Source organism: Apodemus sylvaticus, chromosome 17 (genome assembly GCF_947179515.1).
Source record: "Apodemus sylvaticus chromosome 17, mApoSyl1.1, whole genome shotgun sequence".
Lineage (NCBI taxonomy): Eukaryota > Metazoa > Chordata > Mammalia > Rodentia > Muridae > Apodemus > Apodemus sylvaticus.
The window spans coordinates 65,368,198-65,384,195 of record NC_067488.1 but is presented as its reverse complement, the minus strand read 5'-3'; the positions used below and the strand labels follow the sequence as shown (position 1 = coordinate 65,384,195).

The 15,998-nt window shown below is 46.7% G+C and overlaps 1 protein-coding gene across 2 annotated transcripts; it reads left to right on the top strand.

Annotated features, from left to right (window-relative positions):
- The first annotated feature begins 3,370 nt into the window (after window positions 1-3,370).
- Slc38a2 (solute carrier family 38 member 2) lies at window positions 3,371-15,822 on the top strand. 2 transcript variants are annotated; one of them, XM_052160506.1, is made up of 16 exons: window positions 3,371-3,689; window positions 4,274-4,468; window positions 4,800-4,881; window positions 5,031-5,146; window positions 7,609-7,682; window positions 7,791-7,883; window positions 8,004-8,085; window positions 9,270-9,352; window positions 9,569-9,627; window positions 9,932-10,093; window positions 10,514-10,593; window positions 10,699-10,799; window positions 11,304-11,428; window positions 11,651-11,795; window positions 11,883-11,980; window positions 12,914-15,822. In XM_052160506.1, exons 2-16 carry the CDS (start codon window positions 4,353-4,355, stop codon window positions 13,010-13,012), a joined length of 1,515 nt encoding a protein of 504 aa, XP_052016466.1. In that variant the 5' UTR covers window positions 3,371-3,689; window positions 4,274-4,352; the 3' UTR covers window positions 13,013-15,822. The 2 variants fall into 2 exon arrangements, with proteins under 2 accessions (XP_052016466.1, XP_052016467.1); XM_052160507.1 differs by lacking the exons at window positions 3,371-3,689; window positions 5,031-5,146 and having other exon boundaries at window positions 4,370-4,468.
- Window positions 15,823-15,998: the final 176 nt, after the last annotated feature.

Sequence of the window (15,998 nt, the reverse complement as noted above, 5' to 3'; positions counted from 1 at the left end):
TCTCTGTGTAGCCCTGGCTGTCCTGGAACTCACTTTGTAGACCAGGCTGGCCCTGAACTCAGAAATCCGCCTGCCTCTGCCTCCCAAATGCTGGGATTAAAGGTGTACGCCACCACGCCCGGCTCAAGGGTCACTCTTAAGTCTAGCTGTTTAACAGGCAGGGAAATTATAATATAGCTAATTACAGCCTAGTACTCTTCTTAGTAAAACAAAGCTCTATTTTATAAGGCAATAATGGTCAAATAATTCTATAGAAAGTAGCTATCCTCTCTCAGTAGAAAACTTACAACAACCATGCTGGATGGTGGCGGTGCATACTTTTAATCCCAGCTAGGGAGGCTGAGGCAGGCAGATCTCTGAGTTCAAGTTCAGCCTGGATTACAGAGGGAGTTCCAGGACGTCTGGGCTAAACACAGGAAAACCTTGAATGGAGGGTGGAGGTCGGGAGACAAAACAAAACAAAACAAAACAAAAACAAAACAAAAATAAATAACAAACAACCCCCCCCCCAAAAAAACCCGCAAAACTTTAAGTCACCCTACACTGACAATGCACTGAAGAAAAACCCAGAGCTATGGTGAGGCTGGGCTGCCCTTCTCTCAAGGAATTGGCCTCCAGATTGTTTGTCAGACTCCTTGGGTCCCAGCAAGAAATACATTTTACATCACAAAAAAACGGGCGTGGTGGCAAAGGCAGAGAGGTCTCAGTTCCAGCTGTAATCCTACCTCCCGGTGTTAAGGAAAGGGGACAGGGGGAGGAAAGGAGATCCCGGGTTCCAGTCCAGCCCAGGCATGTTTTTGAAATTCTGGTTCAAAAATACCCTACAAGTCCATTTTACATAGCAACACAAAATGCATCCTATTTAGTCAACATACAAGTTTCACAGCAAAAGGCTGAGTATTGTTACAGGAGGGTTGCTGCCTTCTCCCCCAGTAAGTTTGAAAAAGGCAGAGCATCAGCTTGGTGATACGTTGTGTCTCCTGCCTTCTAGACAAAGGAAAACAGCAATAACCCAGTTGAGGTCTCAGTGGGAAAACCCTTGTGTTAGAATTTTTTTTAAAGATTTATTTTTAGGTGTATTGGTGTTTTACCTACGGGTATGTCTGTGCAACGGGTGTGTGCTGTGGCCACCGCTACAGAAGACAGAAGAGGGCTTTCAATCCCCTGGAGCTGGAGTTAAATATGGTGGCGTTAGAGTTCCAGTGTATAAATTGTTACACAAAACAGACCACTTTAGAAAGAAGTGCCATTAATAAAGTAGGTGTGTCTGGGACAGAGTTGTGTCTCTCTGGGTACAGGGTCAGCAGGTTCGGGCTGGCTATCACAGTAGTGAGCTGCCAACTTGTGGTTGCAGAGAACTGAACCTGAGTATTCTGGAAGAGTAGCCCGTGCTCTTACCCGATGAGACATCTCTCCAGCCCAGGAATGCATTTTTGATTCGCTGTTGGGAAGAATCAAAGTGGAAAAAATCACTTTTTTGCTTTGCTATGATCATGTACTATTCAGTTTCTGACCATCCAGAAATTCGGATAAAGATTACAAACCTCCAAATCTCTCCTTCTTTCCCTCTCCTTCTTCCTCTCTCTCTGTCTCTCTCTCCCTCCCTCCCTCCCTCTCCACTTCTCTCCTTAACTATCCTGTAATATGCAACTCCAAAAAGTCCAAAGGACAATAGATCTAGTTGTATTGCAAATTGCAGTCATAACCTACAACCTACAGAACTTCCTGAATACCTCTGACAGGGCAAGAAATTTAGCTATAATGAAAAAGTTGTTTAAGACCTTTTGATTTTTGTCAGTTGAAACCTGAAAGGAATTTCCCAGGATTCCTCCAGTCCACCACCAAGCTTTTCCTGACAGGAATTGATCTGATGTTACTAGGGTGGAAAAGAAGGTAATCAGGACTTTTAAGCTCCGATGACATGTCAAATTCCTAACCTCCCCTCTGAGGAGAGTTCGGTCTCCATGGGGAGATTGTGCATCCAAGACTACAAACAAATTTGAACAACTCGAGGACGGTGCAAAACAGCACAGGTTTATAAAGTCCGGTCACCACACGGTTTAGAAAACAGTACTGCAAAAAGAAGTCTGAGGCGGGAAGCATTAATTAAGGCAGGCTGAAAAAGGCGTTCCTGGCTCCTTAGGTCTAGAGTGACAGAAGCCCTGCCCTTGAGAGAGGGTCGAGGGGACACGCAGCATGCATGTAAGGCTATTGTTTAAGTGTGGCCTGCCAGACCAGAGGTTTAGGGTAAAGAACACAGTGTGTAAAGGGGAAATAGGGTCCTGCCCTGTCAGTCACGAACACTGGCACAGGCTGAAGGCACCCCAAGTCTTACGAGCCCACGGAAATAGGCAGCGTTACAGATTTCCTCAGGAAAACACTGAAGGCAAAAACTGTGATCACACACCCAGCCCTTTCCTCTATGCCCAGCCCAATCTCTCCCACGTCCCCCAAAGGAAGGGAGCACCAGGTCAAACTCGTTTGTTTATTCCTCTATTCAACCAGCCTTTCGAAAGCTCTCCTGGGGAGGGGGTCTTTGTTCAACAGAAAGGGAAGGGTCCTCGCCTTTCCCGCAACACAGAATATCACACACACACACACACACACACCCCTGAGCCGCCCGACTCTGCAGGACCACACAGCACCACGGAGGGATCCGGGCTGCAGAGAAAGCTCCAGGCCTACATTCCAACGAGGGCGCACTCGCTGGAAGCCCGGGGAGACGCGAGCAGCAGGGGTGGGGTGGCGGCAGAAGGGAAAGTGTCCGCCAAGAGGGAACAGGGCGCTCCTGGGCGGCCTCGGAAGGACCCAGCCCTGGACCTTTTAAGGTGTGTCTGGCTTGCTGCTGGCCAAACGCAACCCTTCCTAGTAAGCGGTGGCACGTGCGACCCAAAAGTCCATCCCAAGACGGAACTGCGAGCTGCCTCTCATTCACCAGGCTAGCTCAGAGAGTGAAAGCACATCTGGGTGGAAAGATCGAGAACACAATCCGGGCTCCCGGGCAGCGTGGCAGCGCTGGCTTAAGTTCTGCGGGAGAAAAACCTTTCACATACATCAAATCTTAAGTTGCGGGCTGGGAATGGTTGGGGGGTAGGGGGGTGGGGTACTGCACACACGCCGGATGCGTCCCCGAAACGCAGCGTTGGAGACCGGGCTGGGAGGGAATCTAAGGGTGCTGGCTCCTTGCGGCAGCCGCGGGTGGAGGCCACCCACGGGGCTGCGGTGTCTCGAGCCTCGGGGAAGCGGGGTGCGGCTGGCCCCCCAATTCTGGGTGCGGGGCAGCCGGGCGGGAGGCGGAGCTCAGGTGCTGTTGATACACAAAAGAGAACGCCCGCGCCCCGCCCACTGACGCGGCGCCCAGCCGCTATAACTCGCGCTCAGGAAGCCGCTCCACACCGCGCCACGCCGTCGCCCTCGCCGCCACCCTTCACTCTCCGCCGGAGAATCGTGACCACCATTCCCCGCTTTTTTTTTTTTTTAACCTTTAATCATTAAATTTAAGAAAAAAATTCCACATTTTCTGCTTGTTGGATTGCGGGATTTTTAAAAAAAAATATTATATTAATATTATTTTTAAAAAAAGACTCCGTCACTGTTATTTTTGCTCCGTTTTACAATCCTGGTGTGACCGAGACAGCCCGCGGGAGACGCTGCCGTGAGGTGGGCCAGCTCGCAGGGAGAGCACCGAGGTGAGGCGGGGGAGGGGCGGCCGCGGGGACGCGGGCGGCGCCGGCGGCAGGAGCGGGGTCTTGCGGGCACCCGGCCGCAGGCTCCCGTTAGGGGGACGGGGAGGGGGAGCCGCGCGCGGGCCGCCCGGAGGCTGCAAGCCTGGTCTTGTGCCTCGATGGGCTTGAAAATGATCGTGAAGTCCGGGCGCGGGGGACCAGCCGAGCCGCGAGAGCTTGACAATCGCCCCTTGGTATTGCATCAGTTCCTCCTGGGGTAGAGGAGGGGCCGGTAGCCGGGTACCCGGGGCAGCCCCGGCTGCCGGAGGGCTCGGCGTGCGCCCTGTAAACAAGCCCCGGCTGGGGCGGGGGCACCGGGCTCAGCGCCGGAGCGGCTGGAGGGGCGCCTCGGCGGGCGCATCTTTGTTCTCCGGGCCCCGCCGTCGGTACTTTTCCGCCCCTCGCCGCGCCCCCGCCCCTCGCTCGCCTGGTACTTTTCCACTCGCCTGGCGGGGGATGAATCAGCCGCGCTGCGCCGCCCGGCGGCGTCACGTGGTCGGGGGCGGGCGGGCGCCGCAGTCCTGACGCGCCGCCTTCTACCTTCGCAGGCAGCCTCGAGGGCCAGTGCGCCGCCAAGGACAAAAGGAAGCCCGCGCCGCGCGCCCTACGCCGTTCCTCCCGATCAGCATGAAGAAGACCGAGATGGGAAGGTTTAACATTTCCCCGGATGAGGACAGCAGCAGTTACAGCTCCAACAGTGACTTCAACTACTCATACCCCACCAAGCAGGCTGCTCTGAAAAGGTGGGAGAAGGGAGCTTTGGGGGTGGGGGAGCTGGAAAACAGCTTGCACATGCCTCGGGGCTGGAGGGATTGCTCATCGGTTACGGGCTAACGCTCACACCCAGGAACCATAAGGCTCATACCCAGCCCCGTGTCCCCTTGCTCACCCAGCCCCTGAGAGCATAGCCTGCTAAATTACCCGGTTGTTACTGCATGACCATGAGCACCTAGCCCATTAACTTAAGCAGAACTCAAAGGGCTCTTTTACTTTATGTGAACTATGGTTTTCGAAACTTTCAGTTGGGTTACGACGGCCTTTCTTTTTTTTTTAATTTATTTTTATTTTTTGCAGCCATTATGCGGACGTGGATCCCGAAAACCAGAACTTTTTACTTGAATCAAATTTGGGGAAGAAGAAATACGAAACAGACTTTGTAAGTGAACAGTACTGTTTATTATGTGCTTGGCTTTATGGAGTTAAAGAATAGTGTTACTTTTAGATTTCAAATCTGACTTGCCCAAAGCTGGTTTTTCTCCTTTTAATTATTGTTATATGTTTGGTTATCGTTTTCCCTCTGTGTAGCATCCAGGTACTACTTCCTTTGGAATGTCAGTATTTAATCTGAGCAATGCGATTGTGGGCAGTGGAATCCTTGGGCTTTCTTATGCCATGGCTAATACTGGAATTGCTCTTTTTATGTAAGTATGTGTAAGTGGTGAGCCTGCCATGCGGGGCAGTTAATACAATAAACATATTCTTGGCTCCAGAAAAAAAAGCAACTTGCAGTTCAAAGTAGATGGTGTTAAAAATAACTTAAGTTTGAAAGTATGGGAAATCCAAAACTCTGCTTTACTGTATGTTGTACGTCCTCCTGCGAGCAAGTTAGACAGTACGTGGGGTAGCACTTAAAACTGACGGGTTAAGTCCAGTCTTTCCAGAAGGTGTTCTTAATTGTAAAATAGATACCGATGATCTAGAGTTATTAACTTTTTGGTCAAAGCGGAAGCTGAGTGACTCTGAATAGGTTCCACATGTTGCGGCCTAAAACCTGTGACATAAGGAAGAGAAAGTTAGAGGTGTGTAAGGTGTGGTGATGTTTACCTAGCCTAGAATTTATTTGTCTTAGAACAAGTGAGTCATAATTTTCTGGATGCTAAAGAAAGCAAACTCAACTTTTTAAAAATGATGTCTTTTGAGATATGTGTGATTGGTACCTGACTTTTAAATGAGAGCCTACTAATTTTTTTTAAGTTAATTGGCTGAACGTCTGCTCTGCAGAAGTCGTGCTTGGAGGGTACCCATTTGGGGGTCACTTACCCGTGGGTAATATGATTTAAGAGTGATAGACTGTTGGTCAGCAGTAGAGTGTTTGCCAGGCATGCATGATTGAATTCTGGGTTTATTTCCCAGTGCTATGAGAGCAGTAGCCAGGAAAAAAAATGCTATTTCCAAGTACAAAAGCATGCATACATTTGAGTGTGTAGTTCTCCTGTGTCAAGAGTTTCAAACTGCCTGTAGATCGTGGCTGACACAGTTCCTGTAGAGGCGCGCCTCAGACTTCATAACCTCTACACCAATGAGAATGGCACACACTCAACAACTGTCCCTTTTCTTTTTGGGACAGTTGAAACATTTTTGGTTAGTTGATGGGTACCTAGCACTCCAGTCACTTTCTCCGGCATGATTTAAAAAAAAAAAAAGTTCCTAAGAAAAGGTCTGCCTCGTGAAGCCCCACACGGATGTAAAGTCTGGCTCTGGGCACCAGAAGCATTAAGATGAAGATTTTGGGGGTTTTGTTTTGAAAACATGGCCTCGGTACAGAACATCCTGAAATTTCAGGTTTTGTTGGGAATCTGAAGGGGCTGGAATCTAAAGTTAAACATTTGAAACCCTTCCCGGCTCTTGCCATGAAAACTGGGAACAATTTTTAAAATTCTACCAGTGTGGTCATTGGTGGCTCTGTTTCGTAACTGAAAGTAAAACTGACCCAGGTTACCCTTGAGCTTTTGGGATTCCACTTTAGCAGCTTACTGTGTGCTTGATTGATTAACCATTTTAATAAATGGCTAAATGATACCAAGCTTGTGTGAGTTTTTTTATTTATCCAAACCTAACATCGCATATAAGTACGGTAAATGGGCCAAACCCACATGCTAAAGTGGCTAGCCCACCTTTAACATAGAGTTAATCTTCACGTTGAAAGTGACCCCAGGGGCATTGTCACCTCTGTAAGACAGAGCACCTAATTTGCTCTAATTGTTTTTTGGTTTTTTGTTTGTTTTTATTAAGCCATTTATTTTGTTTTTCAAGAGGTCAAGCTGTCACCCCAGAACCAGGTGTCTTAAGGCTGACCTTAGGATGGGAGTCATATCCAGTGTTTTATGTACTGATGGATTTTCTTGGTTTTTTGTTTTTGTTTATATTTTTGTCAGCACTTCACGGACTGTGCAGTTTGCCCATACAAGGTCAATATTTATGTGGCCTCGTTTGCATGTTTGCTGTTTTTAGTTTTTTCCTTCCTAACCACTCACTGCCTTGTCTTGCCTTAGAGACTTGACGGGGAACCTGTGTTCTCAAGGAAGACAGTGGCGTTATATCCATTTGGTTGTTCCCTCTTCCCCTTCATTTTTCTCTGCCAACCCAAGGGGAAGGGTGGAGCTGATAATTCACTTGTTCTAGTGTTGAGGGTCCTGCACTGCAGGGTGCAGTGTCTTCTCTCACAGCTGTTCCTTCTCCAGTTTCAGCACATTTGTTTAATAGTGTCCTACTGAATGATACTTCTACCCCCACCCTCTCCTTTCTCTTGGTCCATAGGCTCTCGGCCTCTCCTGACCCATCTCAGCTGGATGGGATGGAGGCCTTGTGAACTAGGCTTGATGACAAGTTTTAAATGAAAATATTAGAAACTCGTAGCAGGCATAGAGATAGTTACAGTTCCAGGATAGAAGTTTCTACTCCTCTGGGACTGGGCTTTGCAGTTTCTCCTGCTTTTGGCAGTGTGGACATTGCTTTCTAAGACGATGAGACTCATCTGATACCTACAAGTCAGTGTCAGTCACAGGTTAGGAGAGGGAGCCGCACCAGAGCTGTGTGAGACAGGAAGGGTTTGTGAGTGTTCAGCGCTGCTTATTTATAACAAAGTACCTTTCCCTTCTCTCAGAATTCTCTTGACGTTCGTGTCAATTTTCTCGCTATACTCCGTCCATCTCCTCCTCAAGACTGCCAATGAAGGAGGTACAGTAGCTTTCTGGGGTTCCCCCCTCCTTCCCCAGGTGATTTAATGTGTGTACTAATTTGGGGTAGAGCCTTCTGGGTGCTTCATTCCTCTGTTCCTCCATACAGGATCTTTATTGTACGAACAGTTGGGACATAAGGCGTACGGTCTGGCTGGGAAGCTAGCAGCCTCCGGCTCGATCACAATGCAGAACATTGGGGGTAAGTCTGAAGAGGGCACTTTGGGTAGACTCCGTTTAGTGGCACGAGGTGGTAACACGTGACTGCGGTGTCACAGTCCCCATTTAGCACTTGTAATGGTTTAATTTTGTTTTCCTCCAGCCATGTCCAGCTACCTCTTCATAGTGAAATATGAGTTACCTTTGGTGATCAAGGCATTAATGAACATTGAAGATACAAATGGGTAGGTGCTGAGTAAGGTTACCCATAGAAACGATCGCAGATACATTTTGGTCAAAGTTGGATATTGAAACAGTCAACAGTGACTTTCCCAGGAGTATTCCTGTGGAGGATCAGGGCCTCTGCAGCAACCTGCTCTTAGCTTGGACTGGCAAATACACAAACCTGAAACTTTTCTAGTGCCTGACTTTATCTCTCGTTAATACTGACATTTGTTATGGCTGCTGAATATAGAACTGGTTAAGATAACTTTTTTTCTTCTTAAAAACCAGTCATGCTTATAACGGTTAAGAAAACTTTGGCTTCCCAAGTTGCACACACAGTTGCTGCTCAAAGCAGAGAGATGTGTGACTGACTCTCCCCGCTGCCTTTACCTTTCAATTGAAGACTCCGATCTTGCAGGATGATTTTTCTGTGGAGTCCTCATTACTGCCGAGAGTGGAAGTCTCGGGAAGTTAGATCTTGAAAACAGTGCTTTTTAAAGGAACGGCTTTATTCTATGTGGTCCCTGGCTGGCCTGGACCACAAAGAGATCCGCCTGTCTCTGGGGCACAAAGTTTAAGTGTGTGCCACTGCCACCTTTGGCAAGAATAGGCCTTGGTTTACTTAGGAAGAGAAAAAGAAACAGTGTTAGAACTTAGGGAACATTTAGGTTCAGAAGTGACACCCCCCTTTTTTGAGTCAAGTTGGGTCCAGGTGTTACTGTGATAATCTGAAATAAGTTCTGCCTGGGTCGGGGTTCGGTTCAGTCTCATTTAGGGGAGAGAGGTGGCCTGTGCATTTTAATCTTAAGCCTCAAATTTATGCTAACAAGCGTCTGGTGAATCCTGCTGTGCTGTGCTCCCTCCTTCTCGGTGTCATTCCAAGCCAGAGCGGCAGTGCCTGGTGTCCAGTGTCTCTCAAAAGTACTAAAGATAAGCTCGGGCCGCACAGAGCGCCTTTGTCCCCACGCTAGTATCAAGCTTTAAGAAGTGTTTTATGTAGTGAATGTGCTGGCAGCCTTCCCAGAGCACAGAGCAGTGCAGCAGCTCACGGAGCAGTCGGTCACAAAATTGGTCGCCATCTCATAAGGGATGCTCCTGCCCTCCCCCCCCCCAAAAAAAACCCTGTCCTTTTCGCGTGCGGTGCGTGTGGTGTCTGAGTCAGGCGTGCTGTCCGTTCATTTCTGGCTCTCCTCTCTCCATTCAGGTTGTGGTATCTGAACGGCGACTATCTGGTCCTGCTTGTGTCCTTCGTCCTCATTCTCCCATTGTCACTGCTGAGAAATCTAGGTGAGCAAGCACATCTGGCGGGCGTGGGCCCCTCCACAGCCACTAGCATTCTCCCGGGAACTCCCGAAGGTTCTCAGCACCTTCTCTTGGGGGCGGCAGCAGGGCGCGACTCTTTTAGAGCCCCGAGTAGATGGCTCTGGTGTCTCGTGCTCTCTCTGGTGTCTCGTGCTCTCTGTCCATCCCTGTTTGATTAAAGCTGCTCTTGTTCCCCTCCAGGGTACTTGGGGTACACCAGCGGCCTTTCTCTCCTCTGCATGATATTCTTCCTGATCGTGGTAGGTAGTGAGTTTTTGTTTTTCTTTTTTTCTCTTTAGAAAATACTTTCTTTTTTGTTGTTGTTGTTGTTTTGTTTTGTTTTTGTTCTTGTGTTTTTTGAGACAGGGTTTCTCTGTGTAGCCCTGGCTGCCCTGAACTCACTCTGTAGACCAGGTTGGCCTCGAACTCAGAAATCCACCTGCCTCTGCCTCCCAAGTACTGGGATTACAGGCATGCGCCACCACCGCCCGGCTACATAGAAAATACTTTCTTAAAGCTCTGCCAAACTACTCCACATAACTCACAAATGCACACTGTTTTCAGGTGATTTGCAAGAAGTTTCAGATCCCTTGCCCCGTGGAAGCCGCCTTGATGGCCAACGAAACTGTGAACGGCACCTTTACCCAGGCCGCACTGGCGCTGCTGGAGTCCAACAGCTCCGCAGCCGACGTGTGCAGGCCCCGCTATTTCATCTTCAATTCACAGGTAACTTGGAGGAGGCAGTGCCATCTGCTGGAAAGGAAGGTTGAGAAGGGGTTAAAAAGAAACTTCATGCCAGGGATTTTAAAATATCTCTTAAGAAAAATTAAGGCTGGATGATAGGTGGCTGTTAGGAAAAACCTGGAGAACTAGACAAAGTTTGACATACTATCATAGACTGGGGAGTCGTGCCAAATAATGGCGTGGCCTCTAAAAACATCTGGGGGTCGCATGCAGATCATCCTCGGTAAACGGTCAGAGGATAGGAGTGAATCATGCGCAATTGGATCATTTTCCATCTTTGGTGTGAAGATCCTCTGAGGTTTAGCTGGGAACTGACGAGGGTGTGTTGGCCGGTGTGAGCACAGTGGTGTGAACTGGCGGGGTGCAAACACTGGTGTGAATGCAGGGGCATGTCTCTTTCAGACTGTGTATGCCGTGCCCATCCTGACGTTTTCCTTTGTCTGCCATCCTGCTGTCCTTCCCATCTATGAAGAGCTGAAGAGGTAATTGATCTTTGCTCTCTACGCCTGTTGGTCCCATACTAAAGCTATGAGGCATGGGACTTGCTAAAACACACACACTTAACGCTTTCTGTGGTGGGTTCGCAGCCGCAGCCGGCGACGAATGATGAACGTGTCCAAGATTTCTTTCTTCGCCATGTTTCTGATGTATCTGCTGGCCGCCCTCTTCGGATACCTGACCTTTTACGGTAAGTAGTACCTAACTGAAAAAGAATGGAAATGACTGACGTTATTATGTGTATAGCTTTACTGTAAACAGTTCCAATCTGGTTTAATCCACGATTCCTGGGGTCCAGATTCCCAAGGGAGTGTGAGATGTTTGGTGATGTGTCTGTGATATTCTTGGCTCTCTTGAGCCCATCCTCTCTGCTCCCAGCTTCAGCGGTGACTAACATACAACACACACACACATACATGCACACACACTAAGCCTGGGATTTAGCTGCTTGGCCCCTGTTAGACCTCATTGGAGGTCATGTGGCTAAATCTCAGTATTTAGAAATTTTTTTCCTCCAATGTTACTTTAATTGCATTAACCATAATTCCAGATTAATTTTATTAGCCTCTTAGTTTACAGTCATTTTTGTGAGTAGCTAATAATTTTAGTGCAGGTTTCACTGTGAGTTAGTCTTGCCACTTGATCCCCAGAGGAAACCACACTGAAAGCCGGTCTCTGGTGTGTGTCCCCACAGAGCACGTGGAGTCGGAGCTGCTGCATACCTACTCTGCAATTGTGGGAACTGACATTCTTCTTCTCGTGGTCCGCTTGGCTGTGCTGGTGGCCGTCACCCTCACGGTCCCAGTAGTTATTTTCCCAGTAAGTAGCCACTGGCTCCTGCAACAGCTAGGAGTCTGGGGGCGCGGGAGGTGATAAAGCGGTCGGCACAGGTGGATAGAATACAGTGTAGTTTCCACGTCATCCTATGACAGTGGCAGGGGTATCTGTTCCCTAGAAAAGAATCACTGTTATCGATGACGTGTCTCAGTATCTTGCAAACTCTTGACGTCAGTTAAAGTTGGTTTACTGACTTACTTTCAGATCCGGAGTTCTGTCACTCACTTACTGTGTCCTACAAAAGAGTTCAGCTGGATCCGGCACAGTGTCATCACCGTGACGATCTTGGCCTTCACCAATTTGCTTGTCATCTTCGTCCCCACTATCAGGGACATCTTCGGGTTCATTGGTGAGTTGTGATCGACGTTTCCTGTAATATTCCAAGGCTTAAAGTACACATTCGCTCGGTTCTCAAATGACAACTGTCACTTTACAGGCGCGTCGGCGGCCGCGATGTTGATTTTTATCCTCCCGTCTGCCTTCTACATCAAGTTAGTGAAGAAAGAACCTATGAGATCCGTCCAAAAGATCGGGGTGAGTGGGGTGACTTTAAGACCAGTGCCTTGTCTCTTTTTCTTCTTGTAAAGCTTTAGTAATGAAGTACTTCACAAAAGAGAGTGGTGGGGGAGGTGGGAACCAGCTGTGCAGGGAAGTTATTAAAGAACAGTGTGAAAGTATTGACGTAATTGTTGGTGCCCTGTATATGGGCACGCATGCGCACATGAAGAGTAGTATAGAGATAGGCTCCAGGAAGGTGCGGTGAGAGCCCTGGTAGCCTGCTCTGCATGGGTTCAGTATTGTGTTTAGTCTTCAGTTTGGTAGCCTCTTGTTTCAAAGTAGGAGATAGATACACTTACCACAAACCATGAGCTTTGGAACCAGAAAGCTAGCAGGAGATACTTGAGAGTACCAGCCTGCTAGTCCTCTGTCCACAACTATTCTGGTCTGAAGAATGAGAATAGGAGTAATTTGGGATGATCTTTTCTCAGGGAAATGAGTGACCTTGAGCTGGGGGTGGGGAGTGGGGGGTGGGATTGACCTGCAAGCCAAGGTTACCTACCTCCTTGCATCAGTGAGTTTAATGATAGGGATGCGGGTGAGAGACTGACTGTAAGTATGTGAGTGTCTGGACCACTCAAGAAAACTCCCATCCAGGGTCTCTCAATTCCAGGAATTAACCTGGGCTCCATTTTGTGACTTAATTTGCTCTGAAAGAAGACTGCACACAAGTCAAATACAGTCTGACTCTTTCAAAAGGAGAACTTTTTGCTTGAGGGAAAAAAAAAGAATGAAAACTTACAGAATATGTAAGGCTTAAACAACACGTGATTTCTGTGCTACAAGTAACACACAGTTCGATCACTTTTAAAAGAGTTTATATTTAGTCAGGGGAAATTAGAATATTTAAGTGTTATCATGTGAAATCCTAGGGTGCCCGACTGATGAGTCCCCTCTTGCTTCTTGCAGGCTCTGTGTTTTCTCCTGAGTGGTATAGTGGTGATGATTGGCAGCATGGCCTTGATCGTGCTGGATTGGGTCCACGATGCCTCTGCAGGTGGGCACTAACGCCCCCGCCCACCCACACTGGATGCCCGGCTGCCTGCCTGTTGAGTTGACTCTCAACTTGCTCAGATTTCACCTGATGCTCTCGGGTCACTTCCTTTTGAAGTGCAGTCTCCTCGCTGGTTCTTCTGGATGCAGAATAAGTGAACTTTTCTTTCTCTTTGGTTTTTTTTTTTTAAAAGAAGCTTATCTGTATGTTAGGAAATGGATGGTAACAACAAAACCACGAGCCTTGGGTTAAGGGAAGTGACGAGTTTATTCCATTCCAGAGAATGGACGAACTTTTAACTTTTATCAAAGCCACATGTTTGGCTGTCTCATTGTTTAACTTGGATATTTTATGATTTTACTTGAATGTGCCTAACGGAACCATTCGATGTGAGAAACACTTCTTAATTTACAGCAAAGTATTGAAATAAGCATTGAGAAAAACACTTATTTTTTGTACCAAAAAAAAAAAGATACTTTAAAAGACCTCAGAAGCACTATTTTACTTTGAAGAAATTGCATTTTTGAACTTTATCCAGAACCAGTTGTCAATAAACTCCGTCAAACAATTTCATTCATATTTAAAAATGAATATTAGTATTATGAAATTATTTGCCTTTTTTGTAGGCATTATAAGCCAAATACTTTTTTACCCAAAAATCATTTTCGGGGGAAAAAATGTTACAAGAAATTGCACCATGGATTAGCATGGTTTTTGTTTTTGTTCATTCAGATTCATTTGAAGGATGATTGGTAATTGCTGCACCAAATGAGGTGAACTCCGTTCATGGATTTCTTTGCCTCAGATAATTGATTCATTGAAACTAAAATGTTTATGTCTTGAGTTAGGCTGGGAAACAGTGCACAGATTTCTGTAGGAATTGAAATAACTGACTTTGAGGTACCAAATAGTGCAATTGGGTAAAACAGGGTTTATTCAGTTGCGTCTGTCTCCAGAGTTCTACTGTCAACTCTGGGTCGTGCTTTTGGGCCCATCCTTTCAAACATTGCTTCCGAAAGTGAAAGAGGACGTTTGACGGCGATAGGCCAAAACTGTCCAGTAGAAAGCAGAACTTTGCAACGCTCGTCCACTGGAAGCGTGACTTACTTGACAACACACAGTTCAGTTGTGTCCCTGCTGTGTCTCCCGTAGAGGTCTAAACGGGCTGCACCGAGCAGGCACACTGCAAGCTCTCCTCAGAAAGGTCACTGGGTTTCTCACGCAGCAAGCTCTCTAAAACCTCGCACTGGATGGTCATCTCATTCTTGTACAATGCAGAATTATTTGTTTACATCGAACAAATGATCAGCTAGGGGAAGTAGTCGACGCTGGTTGTACTCAGTTTCTGGTCCAACTGCATGCTTACCTTTCCATTTCGAGTCCAGTTAAAAGTGAAAACATTACTCTGAAGCTTGGCTTTCAAGAGCACATTTACTGTATGTTAATGGTGTATGGTGAATATATTATTAAATAATGTGGTACTCTGCTCATCAGGCGTAATGTCTAAGATCTTATATACATAATTCCATTAAGCGGTGAAGGGAAGTGAGTGGAACCATCCGTTGGTTCTCTTGAACCAAACGTTTTTGAGTTTGAGGCAAGGGCCAGAAGAAATGTGACACACATGGTTTTTGTTACAGTCTTGTATTGTATATGTGACTGAATCCATAGGCAGGTTGTGTCTGCTAATTAAAGACCCTTGCAGACAGGAAGACGTCTGGTAGCGCTACATACATTGGGTGCAACCAATGGTCAGTTCTGTCACGAAGATGAGCTCATTTGGGACCCTGTAGACGCAGAGGCAGTGAGAAGACAGTCCACGCTGCTTTCGTGTCATCCAATCCAGAACCTCACCTCTAGTCGGAGACTTTGCACTTCCACTTGAAGTCCTGGAAAGAAGTCGCTGATAAGATCTGCCAGGGGATGCTGAGAAAGAGAAACAGGTCTGCCAGGGGATGCTGAGAAAGAAACAGGTGTCCAGGAGAAGGTGCCATGGCAACCAGGATCCTGTTCACAGCCAGGCAGTGTGGAGAGGCTTCCCAAACCTTTTTGTGAGGGAGCGCTATTGAAAGTTCCAAATGAATTTCAGGCCAAATTGGAATGCTTGGGGCTAGTTTGTCCGACTTGAGGTTCCTGAACTGAGTTCTCAGTCTTGAGCAGTCTTCAGTATTAAAACCACTGTCCAGTCACCTCAGTTTGCATTGCTGTCTTCCACGGAACGTTTCAATAACTGTACTGTTATTTATAGAGCAGCATTAATCCATTAAAGCTAACCTATTTTTCAATATTTATGATAAACTGTACATACATTGTCCATATGTATTTGTAAATAGATTGTATATACTGTCAGAATTGGGTCTTGGGTTCAAGTGTATATATTCCCCTAAGTTTCTTAGCTGCATTTTGATGAATTCACATTATATATATATATATTATATATATATATGTCCCCAAATTACTTGTACAGAAAATTCAATATTAGAAATTGACATTGTGTATAATACTAAAATTGAAAATAACTTCTTTAAATTGTATTTGCAATAAACTGGTTGGGCATCAACTTAAGTTCAAATACCTAAGTAAAGCTTTAAATGAGGTCTGAATTTTCAAAATGCAGTAGCTGCAACATGGCTATCTGACAACATGTCAAATGTGATTTCAATGAAAGTGAACTCCTTGTATGTATATAGTGTAAATGTCCCCCGCTGTACTGTTAGAGGCCAACACACCCCCGTGGCCTGTTCGCAGAGAGAAATGCTGCACCGGTTTCAATGAAACAGTGTATGTTTTAACTGAACTAAAATAAACACATGCTTAATCCTGAGGATCCTTTTTTTTTCCTTCCTGGGGAACATGAGGTGCTTCTGGAAGAAGAAACTTTTTACCAAGCTTCCAAAGTTAAGAATTGGGGAGGTGGAGGTCCAGGCTTATCCCTGCTGGTGGTAACCAATCACCCGCAGTGTATCCAAGTCCACAGCAGTGCTATTTGGCTTTAGAAAG

What these genes read in the sequence shown, in the direction of transcription:
- Slc38a2 (XM_052160506.1), top strand. Translation starts at nt 4,353, where the DNA reads ATGAAGAAGACCGAGATGGGAAGGTTTAACATTTCCCCGGATGAGGAC. An exon ending in ATCTATGAAGAGCTGAAGAG is followed by an intron (nt 10,594 to 10,698) that starts GTAATTGATCTT and finishes GTGGGTTCGCAG; the next exon opens with CCGCAGCCGGCGACGAATGA. An exon ending in GGACATCTTCGGGTTCATTG is followed by an intron (nt 11,796 to 11,882) that starts GTGAGTTGTGAT and finishes GTCACTTTACAG; the next exon opens with GCGCGTCGGCGGCCGCGATG.